This window comes from Canis lupus, chromosome 5, assembly GCF_048164855.1.
Source record: "Canis lupus baileyi chromosome 5, mCanLup2.hap1, whole genome shotgun sequence".
NCBI lineage: Eukaryota > Metazoa > Chordata > Mammalia > Carnivora > Canidae > Canis > Canis lupus.
In genome coordinates this window covers 20,471,802-20,489,040 of record NC_132842.1, presented here as the reverse complement: position 1 = coordinate 20,489,040, position 17,239 = coordinate 20,471,802, and the positions used below count along the sequence as shown (strand labels likewise).

Below are 17,239 nucleotides of genomic sequence, written 5' to 3'. Positions count from 1 at the left end.
ACAAACACACCAGGGATAGAGCTACTGGCACAGAGCAACCTCTGTAGCAGGTCAAACGAAGACAAGTCCTGAGAATGGACCTCTTCTAGGAAGTTGCCAGATAGTCAGATATTAGTGATTCCTTAGGAATAGGATTTTTTTTTTAAGCTCCAAACCTGTCCTACCCCTTCCAATAGTTGCTAGACTGCTGGTCTTCATAGCTACCATAGTTGTGAGGATACCAAAAGGCAACTGCAAAGCTGAGGCAAGAGGAGAGATGGAGAATCAAGATGCCAGAAAGCTGACTGTTTCAACTGAGATTCAGCATCATCCTTGAATAAATAAATAGGCTTTAGATTGTAGCAAGCTTTGATTAATTTTCAGAGTTCTCAAAAGTTGATTTTGGCAATTTTGACAATGTTCTCATTGTTTTTACACAGGAATGGATTTCCAGTGATCCTTACTCCATCATTCCAGGGGTTTATGACTTTTATATCAGTACATGTTTGAATTTTACTAAGACCACCAGGAAGTAAGTGTAAAATTTTACAAGACGAGGTCCTAATTCCTGAATCCTATTACTACATAGGCTATAGAACTAAGAAAAAAAAAGACAAATTAAAGCAATTTTCAAATGAAAGATCTATTATTCAGTATCTTCAAATGTTAAGATTTTCCTTATGAGAAATACTTCTTATCCTAAATTTATAAAAGGCAGTTGTCACACTAACTGACTTTGAGTCATTAATCTTTTTGGTCAAATATTCATTTTTCCTCATTTCCAAACACATGGTGAAACTACTTTGCCTTATACTTTTGTGGTCAAATGAAGCCATTTGACCAGTCTGAGTTAATGGCTTATGAACAAAACGACTGTGTCACTTTTAGGATGAACAATTTTACACTAAGATGTCCCAGAGTTCTCTTTCCTCCTGCCATGATCATAGTCAATGTCCCAGACAACATCAGGTTCGGCAGCCTGGGTTATGGGATGATACTAATGACAAGGCACCTAGTTAATCCAAAAGGAAGGTGTAGCACAAACCAGAAGGAAACTTTATTATTTTTCAGCAACTCAGAATTTGGAATTGTTTATTACTACAGCATAACTGAACATCTCCTGAGTGATCGACACTGACTAATGTTTTCCTATTTGGCATGTTTAACTTCCTTCAGATGATCCTAATCCACATTAAGCTCAGTTTCCTTTATTTTCTTCTGCCTCTACCTCCTGCTTTGTCATTAAATAATTTAATTACTATATTATTATTTAACTGATATATGAATGGTTATTTTCCCCAATTATTTTTAAGCTCCTGGAGAGTTGAGATCATATCTTTGTTTCTTTACTTAGTCATCTTGGTATATCTATAACAAATCCCCAATAAAAATTTATTGAATTAAACTAAGTGTATGTATGTGTAAGAAATGCTAATGGCACAATGTTCAACATGTTAATATATTTTAAAATGTTAAGTTTTTTCTTTTAGTTTTAATGAATCTTTCAGGATATGATCTAGATAACAGTAAATTATAAAATTCTCATACCTTCATACTTTCCCCTTCCCTTGTTCTTGATTAAGGAAAATGAGATTTATATTATATTTGCTCATCCACTTAAATCATATAATTACAGAGTATGAGTATGAGAAGGAAATTTGCCATTTTTTGAGTACTAAATTATATTTGTTGATATAATATTTTGCATGAGTAAGTAATTCCTTTTCTAACTTGAAATTTGTGGATATAAAAAAGCTTAACTCAAGTTTACTTATGAGAGCTATCCAGAATTAAATGGATAGCTCTAAATTATATTTGGCAATCTTGTTGATGGTTCTTTGCTCTTAGATAAATAGATTAATATTTTAGGAAAGAAATTCATATTCAATGTTATGGAAACATCTTGTAAGGGAGGTGAAAATAACATCTCAGAACAGAATACTCTAGGGACATTAAATGAAAACAGTATGAATTATACCTTTATCAGTTTTCTCTGCCAATATAAATTCCCAAGAAATTAGAAGCACATAGACTCTAATCTTTTAGGATCTGTTTAGTCTTGTAACAAGAATATTCTTCAGTGAGAACCTAGGATAACCTGCCTCAATCAGGTAGAGCTGACCCTTGAAGAATGCAGGGCTTAGGAGTGTCAACCCCCAGCACAGTCAAAATTCCATGTAACTTTTTTTTAAAGTAGGCTACATGCCCAACATGGGCCCAAGCTTATCCCTGAGATAAAGAGTGACATGTTCTATCAACTGAGCCAGCCAAGTACTCCCAAAAACCCTTGTAACTTTTGACTCCCCAAGAAGTTAATTACTAATGACCTACAGTTGACCAGAAGTCTTAAAGATAACATAGTCAATTAAAACGTATTTTGTGTGTTATGTGTATTATATGCTGTATTCTTACAATGAAGTAAGCTAAAGAAAAGAAAATGCTAAGAAAATCATAAGGAAGAATAAATTTACAGCACTATACTGTGTTCATTGAAAAAAAAATTCTCATATAAGTGGATTTTTAAATCCCATGCAATTTAAATTTGTGTTGTTCAAGAGTCAACTGTATACCAATGACTGACAATATCCTCCAAGAAATGTCTGTCAAACTTCTATGTCAACCCATAAAAGCATTCAAAATTGTTTAAACAAATTATTAGGAAAAAAAATGGTCTTCCCAAATACTGCTTACTGAAGAAGGAATTATGGAGGTCTTAAATATAGTAAAATAAAAGTTTAACAATTAGGCTAATTTTACCATGAAACATGAAGGTTTATAGCCAACTAAGGAGAAAGTAAAGTATTTCTGAAAGTACGTTTAAAATGAAATATAGAGGAAACATAGTTATTTCTTTTTACAAGTTGATCCTTAATGTTGTATGTATGGATGGATGTGAACATACATAGTATTTACAAATCAAATTTTCAGAGATCTCTAAAAGGGTCTCTAGAAATTATAAGTAGGGGTATCTGGGTGGTTCTGTTGGTTAAGCATCTGACTCTTGATTTTGGCTCAGGTCATGATCTCAGGGCCTTGAGATCAAGCCTGGCATTGGGCTCTGTGCTGAGAATGGAAAACCTGCTTAAGATTCTCTCTCTCTCTCCCTCACTGCCCCTACCCCTTGTGCACACTTCTGAAAGAAAGAAAGAAAGAAAGAAAGAAAGAAAGAAAGAAAGAAAGAAAGAAAGAAAGCCTCATGGGTATCAAACCCCTATTTTAAAATAATATAATGCAAAACCAGCATTTTTAAAAAGCAAATGTACACTTTTCACAAAATGCAATATTTATGAAATTAAAAGAACACCTGAACATATGGAGGAAGGGTTTTAGGGCTATACTTACTCTTCTTAGTCATTTATGTACTTGGCTTCTGTTATGGTAAGATACTTTGAAAGACTAGTCCACACATATCAGCCCCTAAACAGAATTTCATTTATTACCAAACACACCTGTAGCAATAGTAGGTAAAGGTCCACCAGAGGCATTCACTGCAAACCACTCCAGAAGGAATCCTTTCCCTGTGATTGAAGAGTCAGAGGAAAACTGAAATGTCAAAGAATTTCTAGAGGAGCTAAAGGATGTGGTCTGGGTACCACAATAAGTTCCAATTAGGCGGGAATGAATGCCAAGGCCATCATAAACCTGCATGTTAAAAGAAAAGAAAAGAAAAACTGATAATAGAGCACTGAATTTAGGCAATGACCTCTATTTTTTTTTTCATAAAACTGAAAAAGTTGCCTTATGTTATTATAATTTCATCATCATCGGAAAAAATAAATGAACATTTTATATTAGTCTAAACAGCAAATTAAATGTAGAATATGATTGCAAACATTTTAAGGTGTTTTAAAATAATTTTATCTTTGCTGCACACAAGCCCTCTGTGATATAGTTCATTATTTGATTTATAGTAAAATTTAGGGAATAGTATGAAACAAGATGGTTGCACAACAATAGAATTTATTGAATGCTTTGGGGCCTCACAAGAAGGGATTCAAAAGAAAGGAAAAAAATAAGAAGAAAGAGGAAAGGTTCAATGAAAGTGGGCAGGTAACCAAAAGCAGAATTAATGACAACAAAAGAATCACAGCTTGCAAGGGCTCAGCACACATTCAGAGCCCTCAAAACATTTTTTTCTTTTGGTTTAAAATATTAAATTGCCTATTTAGAGACATATTTTGATCATTACAGACACATAGCATGGGGCACATTTTTTTTTCAGCACATGTGGGTGAATGCTATTCAACCACATTTCCTATCCTTTTCGCCATCTTCTAAGTAATTTGGAACATGTTCATTGTAATTGTTATAGATTTATCTACTGAAGCTACCTTGTAAGCTAAGTTTTTCAGACTATGTAATAATGATTTCCACACATACTGAGCACCTCTTAGGTACTGAATGCTGTGTGAGACACTATAGGCCCAAGAAGAATAGGATAGAATCCTGGCCTTTGAGAATCTTATAAAATAGTTAAACTCATAGAGGGAGAAAGTAGAATGATGGTTGCAAGGGATGAAGAGAGAGGGAAAGAGGGAGATGTTGATCAAAGGTTACAAAGTTTCAGTTATACAAGATGAGTAATTCTGGAGATCTAGTGTGCAGCAATGTGACTATAGTTAATACTGTAATATGTAAAAAAAATACAGTAATATGTAATTCTGTGTATTATATACTTGGAATTTGCTGAGAGGGTAAATCTTAAATATTTTCATCACACACATACACTCCAAATGAAAACTATCTAAGGTGGTAGATATATTAATTAGCTTGATGATTATGGTGATTATTTTACAATGTATACATACACTGAAACATCAAGTTGTATATCTTATACACAATATTTATTTGTCAAATATACCTAAATAAAGCAAAAAATATTATAGTATTTCTGAAATTGATACAACAACCAATATCTGGATGGCGATAACAACCATAATTATTTATTTTAAATGATCCTTCAAACTTTTAATAGTCTAATATAAGAATACACAAGAAAATAAGATATAAGGTAGAATAAATGTTTAAGTAAGATACACACATACATAGACATAACCCAAAAGGTAAATTACAATGATGCTAAAATAAACATAGATACAGAATCCAAAGATAATAAATATAATACCAGAATTACCTTTTCATCAACAACTTAGAAGGAGTAAACATGACTTAGAGAAGACCATCTCATGTGATTTACAAATAAATGCTTGAATAGACAACAACTTGGATATACCTTTGCAAATAGAAATTCACCAAAACTTATGAACATTGATTGTACTGGAAAACTCACCCTTAATTTGTCATAATAGCAGCTCTGTGCTCCTTCAATGTCTATCTCCAAGATTCTACCATGGATAACTTGAGTTGCATTCACATTTACTATCCATTGGTAATTGGAGTTGTGGGGGTAACGCCCAGGCCATAAGGGAGAGGCAATTTTCCCATGAGTTCCCACAATATTATCATTGCCAAATACTAGGAGGAAAAACAGAGTAGTAAATCAGATGTACTTAGCTCTTTAGTCAAATGAAAGAAACAAAAGGCAAGGGGTGTTGAAAAGGATGGACTTTTAATTGACTGTGATTTCTATTCTGAACACTGAAAGAAATATTGCTTCCCTTTCGGTTTCTGTACTATCTATTAATTCCTTGGAGAACAGTGATTTGGTGAATGGAATTCCATCTCCTAAGGAGGTTGTATGGTGTGAAAAGAGGAGATAACTTCCCATGTGAAAAGGGGTTCCCAGCCCCCAGGGGACTTGAGGACATATGAAGGGGTATTACCAGACTCCTTCTCTAAATTTTGACTCCTTCTCTATTTTACTTGATTTTACAAAAGAGTGCTTTTTTTTTTTAATTTGATAAGAGTAATTACATATTGGGACAACATGAAGAATAGCTAATTATGGAAAAGTCAAATTAGAAAATAAAAATATTTAATGTTTTATTCTATTAGAAGAAAACCCTGTTGTTATGTTATCTGAGCACTTAATTCAATCTTAAAATAATACTAAATGTTTTGAATTTGAAGAATATAAAGTTGATAAAAACAAATGAAATACTGTATCAATATACTAAACCTGAGCTATAATACATTAGTAGGATCTAAAAAATATTATGCAAAACATTTAATATAACATTAGGTAGAAACTAGAGCTTAAAGAGCATACTAGAGCCATTGAGAATGCTCTCCCTTGCTCTTAGTGAGCCATTCACGTATAATTTAGTTTTTGTAATATATTTTAAGAATCAATTCTACAAACACAATAAATCTAGAAGAATAGAGTTCAGGATTATCCTTAACTTAGTGCATTCCTAAGAAATATGTTATCCTTTCTAGTTCATAGGATGTTTTCTGGAAGACATCAATAAAAAGAAGCAACTTACTTTTAGTAAATGTGGCTTGGAAGCCTGTGCCACTGCCTGAGCCATCTGAGACAAATCTGATCCACAGGATATGCCCAACAATGGATGAATAATTGAGAGGGAGAACGTTTCCACAGTATCGCCCCACCAAGTGACCAGTGGCGTTTCTTTCACGGACCTCCACAAAATCTCTGCTACAGTCCTGAGAATCCTCCAACTGGAAAGTTCTAATTTGAAAAACAAAAAAAAAAAAAAAAAAGGAGAGAGAGTTTATGAGGATTAAATTGATAGAAAAAACTTTGGGATTATCCTGAAACACCTGCTGGGTTAAACTGTTCTTTATAAAACTTTATTTAACTTTAACCACAATATCTTTGAGCCAACTCAAAAAATTCTTTCACTCAAATTTGTTGAAATGCTTAATCAAAAGACACAAAGACAAGTAATACACTGCCTTTGAGGAATTTTCTTTCTAGGGGGAAAGATTGAGCAAAAACACAGGAAAAAATACACCATATAAGGCAGAATATTTTACATTGCCCTCAGATCTAAGAGTATTATAAGATTTTGAGGCAGAGGTATATCTGCTTGTGAGGCTCAGTAATAGCTTGACAGAGTTTTTTTTTTTTTTTTTTTGAGATGGAAATGTAAACATCAGCTGGATTTAAGGTACAGAAATAGCAGAAAATGTGTGTCAATAAAAGCACATACACAGAAAAAGGTGGGGCATATATAGAAATCTGTGAGATGTCTAGTTTGGTTAAAACATTGAGTACCTTTGGGAAAACATTAGAAGGCCTAGCTGACGCAGAATGATGGGCTAATTTTGCCAGATCTTAAGTGCCAATCAAAGACATCTGTACCTAATTTCTGAAAAGGTAGAATAAATATGGGATTTGTTAAAATACAAGCTATTGTTGAAAATGTGGCCTATTCAACTTGTATTATATTCTGCAGTTATGTTGACACAGGGGAATGAAAGACAGGAAATGATATTGTTTTCATGATTGTCAATTGTAACATATAGAGTCTACAACATATAGATGCTAATTGAATGCTTTCAGAACTTGGCCTTAATGCTTTATGCTTTATAAACTTGGATAGATATAGATATATAGATATAGATATCTAGTCAATACAACCACTCTGCAATGCCAAGACAATTCAATGGGGAAAAGAAAGTCATTTTAACATGTGGTGCTTCAGTAACTGAATAGCCTTATGGACGGGAAAAAAAGACCCTCAACCTCTGCCTCTCTCCATACACAGAAAGTAATTTAATATTTCTCATAGCTATAAACATAAGAGCTAGAACCATAAAATTCTCAGAAGAAAGCAGAGAATATCTTTATAACCTTGAGGCAGGCAAATATTTCTTAGACTGAATGCAAAAGGCATTAACCATAAGATTTAAAAAATTAATTCAACTTCATCAAAAATTAAAAATTCTCCTCATTAAAGAGACAAATGAGAAAATGAATAGGCAAGTTATAGACTGTGTAGAGGGAAGAAGAGATCATTATAAAGCAAGGGACTCATATCTGGAATATAAAAGGAATTCCTACAATAAACTATGCAAAAACAAATAACCAAAATAAAAATGACCAAAGGTGAGACACCTGGGTGGCTCAGTGGTTGAGCGTCTGCCTTCAGCTCAGGGCATGATCCTGGAGTTCTGGGATCTAGTCCCACATTGGGCTCCCTGCATGGAGCCTGCTTCTCCCTCTGCCTGTTTCTCTGCCTCTCTCATTCTGTGTTTCTCATGAATAAATAAATAAATAAAATATTAAAAAATAAAAAATAAAAATGACAAAAGGTTTGAAGAGACACTTAAAAGAAGTTGAGTGAATAGTCAATGAGAATGTCTAAAGTGCTGTGTCATTAGTCATCAGAATAATATAAATTAAATATCACAGTAGGTTATCATTTCATACCCATCAGAATGGCTAAAATAAAAAAAGACTGATAAGATCAAATGTTGGCAAGCGTGCACAGCAGCTCTAGGTCTCATGTGTTTCTGGGGGGAACACATACTAATTGGACCACTGTGAACAATTATTTGTCAGTTTCTTATGAAGTTAAATACACATCCCATTAGTGGCTCAGAAGTTCCTCTCCAAGATATTTACCCAAGAGAAAGAAAGAATCCAGGATAATGCCAGTGGATATAAAAGAACTCTTACAACTCAAAAACAAAAAGACTTCAAAAAATGCAAAGGAACTGAACATGCAGTTCTCCAAAGATGTGTCATGAATGGTCAGTAAGAATGTGAAAAAATGCTCAATATCATTAGTTATTAGGGAAATGCAAATCAAAACCATGCTGCACCCACAGGATGACTAGTATTTAAAAAATAAAAATAACAAGTGTCATTGAAAATGTGGAGAAATTGGAACTCTCGCACCTTGCTAGTAGAAGTGTAAAATAGTGCAGCTATTGTACAAAACAATTTGTTCCTCAAAAAGTTAAACATAGGATTACTATACAATCCAATAATTCTACTCTTAGGTATATACCCAAATAATTAAAAGCAGGGACTTAAAAAGATATTTGTATATCAATATTTATAAAAGCATTCACAATAGCCAAAAGCTGGAAACAACTCAAATGTCCATCAGTAGATGAATGGCTATACAAAATGGTTAAGCTGATGAATGGACAAAGCTATATATAGTTATATAATTATAATATATAATATAAATTACATAGCTATATACATATAAAAGTTGATATATATATAACTTCAATAAACAAAATAGATAACTATATATTTATCTATCTATATGTAAAGTCACATTTCATACACATACACTAGAATATTATTCAGTCATAAAACAGAATGAAATTTTGACACATGCTGCAACATAGATGAACTCTAAAAACATTATGCTCAGTAAAAAAAAAAAAAAAAAAAAGGCATGTAGGATTCTCCTTGAATGTGAAGACTGGAATAAGTTTTAAATTTTAATATCCATTAAAAACCTTATGCTAATAAACTTGAACTTTTAATTTTCTATAAAAATATAGTAATATAAGTTGAAGAAAAAAAATGAAGAACCTGAAAAAAAAAAACCACCATTAAATCAAACAAAAATCAGTATTTAAAGTTGCCCACAGACAACATAAACAAAAATCTGAGCCCAAACAATTTCATAGGGGATACCAAAGATTCAATGAATCAATAGCCCAACTTCAATCTTACACAAACTGTAACAAAGAATAGAAAAGAGGAAGAATCTCCAGCCCTTTGAAGTTAGTATAATCTTGAAAGCAAAGCCAGTCAAGGGAAGTCAAAGAAAGAAAACTGTAGGCTAACCTAACTTAATATAGATGAAAAATCCTAAATAAAATATAAGCAAAACGGATCCATTAATTTATAAAATATATACATCTAATCAAGTTGAGCTAACAATGCTTTAAGATTAGAAGATCTATAAGAAAAATCACTACCACCCCCAACACCCTTCCCCAATGACTAATAAAGATAGCTGCAAAATAAGAGACTACTGAAGCATTTTCCAGGGAAACAAGAAAAAGGGAGAAAATTTATAAAGATTTGAAAAGAAGAGTTGTAAATTATTATTTGGGAGGGTTCGTTTATTGACAAATATTTATTGTGCAGTTTAATGTGTGTCCTCTTCTAGGCACTAAAGAAATAGCAATAGAAAAGAGAGAGAAAAGTCTGTCATTCTAGAGAATACTATGGTTGCTGGATAAAATGTACAAAAATCAATACAGTTTCCTTATACCAGTAAACAAAAATCTAGAAACTGCAACTTAGTCAACATTTACTCAACAAACAATTTTTACTTCCTTCTGTATTGCCTGACACTGTTATGGGAGGTCGAGGTAGGGCAATAAAGAACATAGAAAATGTTTCTCCCTTTTGGGACCTTCTATTCAAGAAGAAAAGATAGACAATAATAAGTAGACATATAATGAGATAGTGATTAATTCTAGGAGGAAAAAATAATTTAAGAAGGTGTTATTTTTGGAAAGGGGCCAGGTCACAACTGTAAGTTTTAAATGGATGACATTTTCAACAACAATAACCAAAAAAGGGGGACCCCTGGGTGGCGCAGCGGTTTGGCGCCTGCCTTTGGCCCAGGGCGTGATCCTGGAGACCCGGGATTGAATCCCACATCGGGCTCCTGGTGCATGGAGCCTGCTTCTCTCTCTGCCTGTGTCTCTGTCTCTCTCTCTCTCTGTGTAACTATCATAAATAAATTTAAAAAATTAAAAAAAAATAACCAAAAAAGGTGTCTAGCTAGAAGGCCTCTATATTAAAAAAAAATGTGGAAGTTTAATAAAGGACATAAAAGAAGACCATACTCCAAATTCAAGAATATGAAGAGTCACTAAAGATCATTCTAAAAATTAATGTATAAATTCAGTGTAATTCCTATCCAATCAGTAAGGATGATTCCATTTATGTAAAATATAAAATAGAAAGCAATACTATGTAGTGTATATGGATATATACATATATGCACACACAATACATATTATACATATATAATATAGCATATATAGTAAAATTATAAAAACATTCACGGAAGTGAATTGATTTGCAATTCAAGATATAGATTAACTCTGTGGTGAGTAAGTAAGGGGGACTTTTGCTGCCCTGTAACATTTCATTAAGTTAAAATTAATTTTTAGATTGGGGGGAGGAGCAAGATGGAGGAGTAGGGTCCCCAAATCACCTGTCTCCACCAAACTACCTAGAAAACCTTCAAATTATCCTGAAAATCTATGAATTCGGCCTGAGATTTAAAGAGAGACCAGCTGGAATGCTACAGTGAGAAGAGTTCGCGCTTCTATCAAGGTAGGAAGACGGGGAAAAAGAAATAAAGGAACAAAGGCCTCCAAGGGGGAGGGGCCCCGCGAGGAGCCGGGCTGAGGCCGGGGCGAGTGTCCCCAGGACAGGAGAGCCCCGTCCCGGAGACGCAGGAGCTGCACCGACCTTCCCGGGGGAAAGGGGCTCGCGGGGAGTTGGAGCAGGACCCAGGAGGGCGGGGATGCCCTCGGGCTCCCTGGGACAGTAACAGCAACTGCGCGCCCAGGAGAGTGCGCCGAGCTCCCTAAGGGCTGCAGCGCGCACGGCGGGACCCGGAGCAGCTCGGGGGGGGGCTCGGGGGCGGCTCCGCGGAGGGGGCTGCGGGGCGGGAGCAGCTCGGCCGGGCTCGGGCAGAGGAAGAGGCTCCGTGCGGAGGGGGCTGCGCGGTTCCAGGAGCAGCTCGGGGGGGGGGCTCGGGCGGCGGCTCCGCGGAGGGGGCTGCGCGGCCCGGGAGCGCGAATCCACCAGCGCAGGCTCCGGAGCACAGGGCGCCGGGACACAGCCCAGGATCCGGCCTCCCCCGGGACAGGCAGAGGCCGGGAGGGGCCAGGACAGCAAGGACGCTCCTGCCCCAGCTGAGCAGATCAGCGGCCCCGCCCCGGAGCCTCCAGGCCCTGCAGACGGAGTTCCTGCCGGAGCTGAATCCAGGTTTCCAGAGCTGCCCCGCCACTGGGGCTGTTCCTCCTGCGGCCTCACGGGGTAAACAACCCCCACTGAGCCCTGCACCAGGCAGGGGCACAGCAACTCCCCCAACTGCTAACACCTGAAAATCAGCACAACAGGCCCCTCCCCCAGAAGATCAGCTAGACTGACAACTTCCAGGAGAAGCCAAGGGACTTAAAGAACACAGAATCAGAAGATACTCCCCCGTGGTTCTTTTTTTTTTTTTTTTTTTTTGTTTTTGTTTTGTTTTGCTTTTTGATTTGTTTCCTTCCCCCACCCCCTTTTTTTCTCCTTTCTTTTTCGTTCTCTTTTTCTTCTTTTTTTTTTCTTTTTTCTCGTTTTTTTTCTTTTCTTCCCTTTTTTTTTTCTCTTTCTCTTTTCTTTCCTTCTTTCTCTCCTCTCTTTTTCTCTTTTTCCCAATACAATTTGCTTTTGGCCACTCTGCACTGAGCAAAATGACTAGAAGGAAAACCTCACCTCAAAAGAAAGAATCAGAAACAGTCCTCTCTCCCACAGAGTTACAAAATCTGGATTACAATTCAATGTCAGAAAGCCAATTCAGAAGCACTATTATACAGCTACTGGTGGCTCTAGAAAAAAGTATAAAGGACTCAAGAGACTTCATGACTGCAGAATTTAGAGCTAATCAGGCAGAAATTAAAAATCAATTGAATGAGATGCAATCCAAACTAGAAGTCCTAACGACGAGGGTTAACGAGGTGGAAGAACGAGTGAGTGACATAGAAGACAAGTTGATAGCAAAGAGGGAAACTGAGGAAAAAAGAGACAAACAATTAAAAGACCATGAAGATAGATTAAGGGAAATAAACGACAGCCTGAGGAAGAAAAACCTACGTTTAATTGGGGTTCCCGAGGGCGCCGAAAGGGACAGAGGGCCAGAATATGTATTTGAACAAATTCTAGCTGAAAACTTTCCTAATCTGGGAAGGGAAACAGGCATTCAGATCCAGGAAATAGAGAGATCCCCCCCTAAAATCAATAAAAACCGTTCAACACCTCGACATTTAATAGTGAAGCTTGCAAATTCCAAAGATAAGGAGAAGATCCTTAAAGCAGCAAGAGACAAGAAATCCCTGACTTTTATGGGGAGGAGTATTAGGGTAACAGCAGACCTCTCCACAGAGACCTGGCAGGCCAGAAAGGGCTGGCAGGATATATTCAGGGTCCTAAATGAGAAGAACATGCAACCAAGAATACTTTATCCAGCAAGGCTCTCATTCAAAATGGAAGGAGAGATAAAGAGCTTCCAAGACAGGCAGCAACTAAAAGAATATGTGACCTCCAAACCAGCTTTGCAAGAAATTTTAAGGGGGACTCTTAAAATTCCCCTTTAAGAAGAAGTTCAGTGGAACAGTCCACAAAAACAAAGACTGAATAGATATCATGATGACACTAAACTCATATCTCTCAATAGTAACTCTGAATGTGAACGGGCTTAATGACCCCATCAAAAGGCGCAGGGTTTCAGACTGGATAAAAAAGCAGGACCCATCTATTTGCTGTCTACAAGAGACTCATTTTAGACAGAAGGACACCTACAGCCTGAAAATAAAAGGTTGGAGAACCATTTACCATTCGAATGGTCCTCAAAAGAAAGCAGGGGTAGCCATCCTTATATCAGATAAACTAAAATTTACCCCAAAGACTGTAGTGAGAGATGAAGAGGGACACTATATCATACTTAAAGGATCTATTCAACAAGAGGACTTAACAATCCTCAATATATATGCTCCGAATGTGGGAGCTGCCAAATATATAAATCAATTATTAACCAAAGTGAAGAAATACTTAGATAATAATACACTTATACTTGGTGACTTCAATCTAGCTCTTTCTATACTCGATAGGTCTTCTAAGCAAAACATCTCCAAAGAAACGAGAGCTTTAAATGATACACTGGACCAGATGGATTTCACAGATATCTACAGAACTTTACATCCAAACTCAACTGAATACACATTCTTCTCAAGCGCACATGGAACTTTCTCCAGAATAGACCACATATTGGGTCACAAATCGGGTCTGAACCGATACCAAAAGATTGGGATTGTCCCCTGCATATTCTCGGACCATAATGCCTTGAAATTAGAACTAAATCACAACAAGAAGTTTGGAAGGACCTCAAACACATGGAGGTTAAGGACCATCCTGCTAAAAGATAAAAGGGTCAACCAGGAAATTAAGGAAGAATTAAAAAGATTCATGGAAACTAATGAGAATGAAGATACAACCGTTCAAAATCTTTGGGATGCAGCAAAAGCAGTCCTAAGGGGGAAATACATCGCAATACAAGCATCCATTCAAAAACTGGAAAGAACTCAAATACAAAAGCTAACCTTACACATAAAGGAGCTAGAGAAAAAACAGCAAATAGATCCTACACCCAAGAGAAGAAGGGAGTTAATAAAGATTCGAGCAGAACTCAACGAAATCGAGACCAGAAGAACTGTGGAACAGATCAACAGAACCAGGAGTTGGTTCTTTGAAAGAATTAATAAGATAGATAAACCATTAGCCAGCCTTATTAAAAAGAAGAGAGAGAAGACTCAAATTAATAAAATCATGAATGAGAAAGGAGAGATCACTACCAACACCAAGGAAATACAAACGATTTTAAAAACATATTATGAACAGCTATACGCCAATAAATTAGGCAATCTAGAAGAAATGGACGCATTCCTGGAAAGCCACAAACTACCAAAACTGGAACAGGAAGAAATAGAAAACCTGAACAGGCCAATAACCAGGGAGGAAATTGAAGCAGTCATCAAAAACCTCCCAAGACACAAGAGTCCAGGGCCAGATGGCTTCCCAGGAGAATTTTATCAAACGTTTAAAGAAGAAATCATACCTATTCTCCTAAAGCTGTTTGGAAAGATAGAAAGAGATGGAGTACTTCCAAATTCGTTCTATGAAGCCAGCATCACCTTAATTCCAAAGCCAGACAAAGACCCCGCCAAAAAGGAGAATTACAGACCAATATCCCTGATGAACATGGATGCAAAAATTCTCAACAAGATACTGGCCAATAGGATCCAACAGTACATTAAGAAAATTATTCACCATGACCAAGTAGGATTTATCCCTGGGACACAAGGCTGGTTCAACACCCGTAAAACAATCAATGTGATTCATCATATCAGCAAGAGAAAAACCAAGAACCATATGATCCTCTCATTGGATGCAGAGAAAGCATTTGACAAAATACAGCATCCATTCCTGATCAAAACTCTTCAGAGTGTAGGGATAGAGGGAACATTCCTCGACATCTTAAAAGCCATCTACGAAAAGCCCACAGCAAATATCATTCTCAATGGGGAAGCACTGGGAGCCTTTCCCCTAAGATCAGGAACAAGACAGGGATGTCCACTCTCACCAGTGCTATTCAACATAGTACTGGAAGTCCTAGCCTCAGCAATCAGACAACAAAAAGACATTAAAGGCATTCAAATTGGCAAAGAAGAAGTCAAACTCTCCCTCTTCGCCGATGACATGATACTCTACATAGAAAACCCAAAAGTCTCCACCCCAAGATTGCTAGAACTCATACAGCAATTCGGTAGCGTGGCAGGATACAAAATCAATGCCCAGAAGTCAGTGGCATTTCTATACACTAACAATGAGACTGAAGAAAGAGAAATTAAGGAGTCAATCCCATTTACAATTGCACCCAAAAGCATAAGATACCTAGGAATAAACCTCACCAAAGATGTAAAGGATCTATACCCTCAAAACTATAGAACACTTCTGAAAGAAATTGAGGAAGACACAAAGAGATGGAAAAATATTCCATGCTCATGGATTGGCAGAATTAATATTGTGAAAATGTCAATGTTACCCAGGGCAATATACACGTTTAATGCAATCCCTATCAAAATACCATGGACTTTCTTCAGAGAGTTAGAACAAATTATTTTAAGATTTGTGTGGAATCAGAAAAGACCCCGAATAGCCAGGGGAATTTTAAAAAAGAAAACCATATCTGGGGGCATCACAATGCCAGATTTCAGGTTGTACTACAAAGCTGTGGTCATCAAGACAGTGTGGTACTGGCACAAAAACAGACACATAGATCAGTGGAACAGAATAGAGAATCCAGAAGTGGACCCTGAACTTTATGGGCAACTAATATTCGATAAAGGAGGAAAGACTATCCATTGGAAGAAAGACAGTCTCTTCAATAAATGGTGCTGGGAAAATTGGACATCCACATGCAGAAGAATGAAACTAGACCACTCTCTTTCACCATACACAAAGATAAACTCAAAATGGATGAAAGATCTAAATGTGAGACAAGATTCCATCAAAATCCTAGAGAAGAACACAGGCAACACCCTTTTTGAACTCGGCCATAGTAACTTCTTGCAAGATACATCCACAAAGGCAAAAGAAACAAAAGCAAAAATGAACTATTGGGACTTCATCAAGATAAGAAGCTTTTGCACAGCAAAGGATACAGTCAACAAAACTCAAAGACAACCTACAGAATGGGAGAAGATATTTGCAAATGACATATCAGATAAAGGGCTAGTTTCCAAGATCTATAAAGAACTTATTAAACTCAACACCAAAGAAACAAACAATCCAATCATGAAATGGGCAAAAGACATGAACAGAAATCTCACAGAGGAAGACATAGACATGGCCAACATGCATATGAGAAAATGCTCTGCATCACTTGCCATCAGGGAAATACAAATCAAAACTACAATGAGATACCACCTCACACCAGTGAGAATGGGGAAAATTAACAAGGCAGGAAACAACAAATGTTGGAGAGGATGCGGAGAAAAGGGAACCCTCTTACACTGTTGGTGGGAATGTGAACTGGTGCAGCCACTCTGGAAAACTGTGTGGAGGTTCCTCAAACAGTTAAAAATATACCTGCCCTACGACCCAGCAATTGCACTGTTGGGGATTTACCCCAAAGATACAAATGCAATGAAACGCCGGGACACCTGCACCCCGATGTTTCTAGCAGCAATGGCCACGATAGCCAAACTGTGGAAGGAGCCTCGGTGTCCAACGAAAGATGAATGGATAAAGAAGATGTGGTTTATGTATACAATGGAATATTACTCAGCTATTAGAAATGACAAATACCCACCATTTGCTTCAACGTGGATGGAACTGGAGGGTATTATGCTGAGTGAAGTAAGTCAGTCGGAGAAGGACAAACATTATATGTTCTCATTCATTTGGGGAATATAAATAATAGTGAAAGGGAAAATAAGGGAAGGGAGAAGAAATGTGTGGGAAATATCAGAAAGGGAGACAGAACATAAAGACTGCTAACTCTGGGAAACGAACTAGGGGTGGTAGAAGGGGAGGAGGGCGGGGGGTGGGAGTGAATGGGTGACGGGCACTGGG

At 36.9% G+C, this 17,239-nt stretch overlaps 1 protein-coding gene across 1 annotated transcript in view; it reads right to left on the bottom strand.

Annotated features, from left to right (window-relative positions):
• CUBN (cubilin) overlaps positions 1–17,239 on the bottom strand; it is a 265,984-nt gene that overhangs the window by 99,561 nt on the left and 149,184 nt on the right. The window contains exons 37-39 of the mRNA XM_072825664.1: positions 6,366–6,571; positions 5,270–5,454; positions 3,429–3,621 (exon numbers count right to left, since the gene is read on the bottom strand). Of these exons, the coding sequence (XP_072681765.1) occupies positions 3,429–3,621; positions 5,270–5,454; positions 6,366–6,571 (584 nt within the window). The remainder of the gene's footprint in view (positions 1–3,428; positions 3,622–5,269; positions 5,455–6,365; positions 6,572–17,239) is intronic.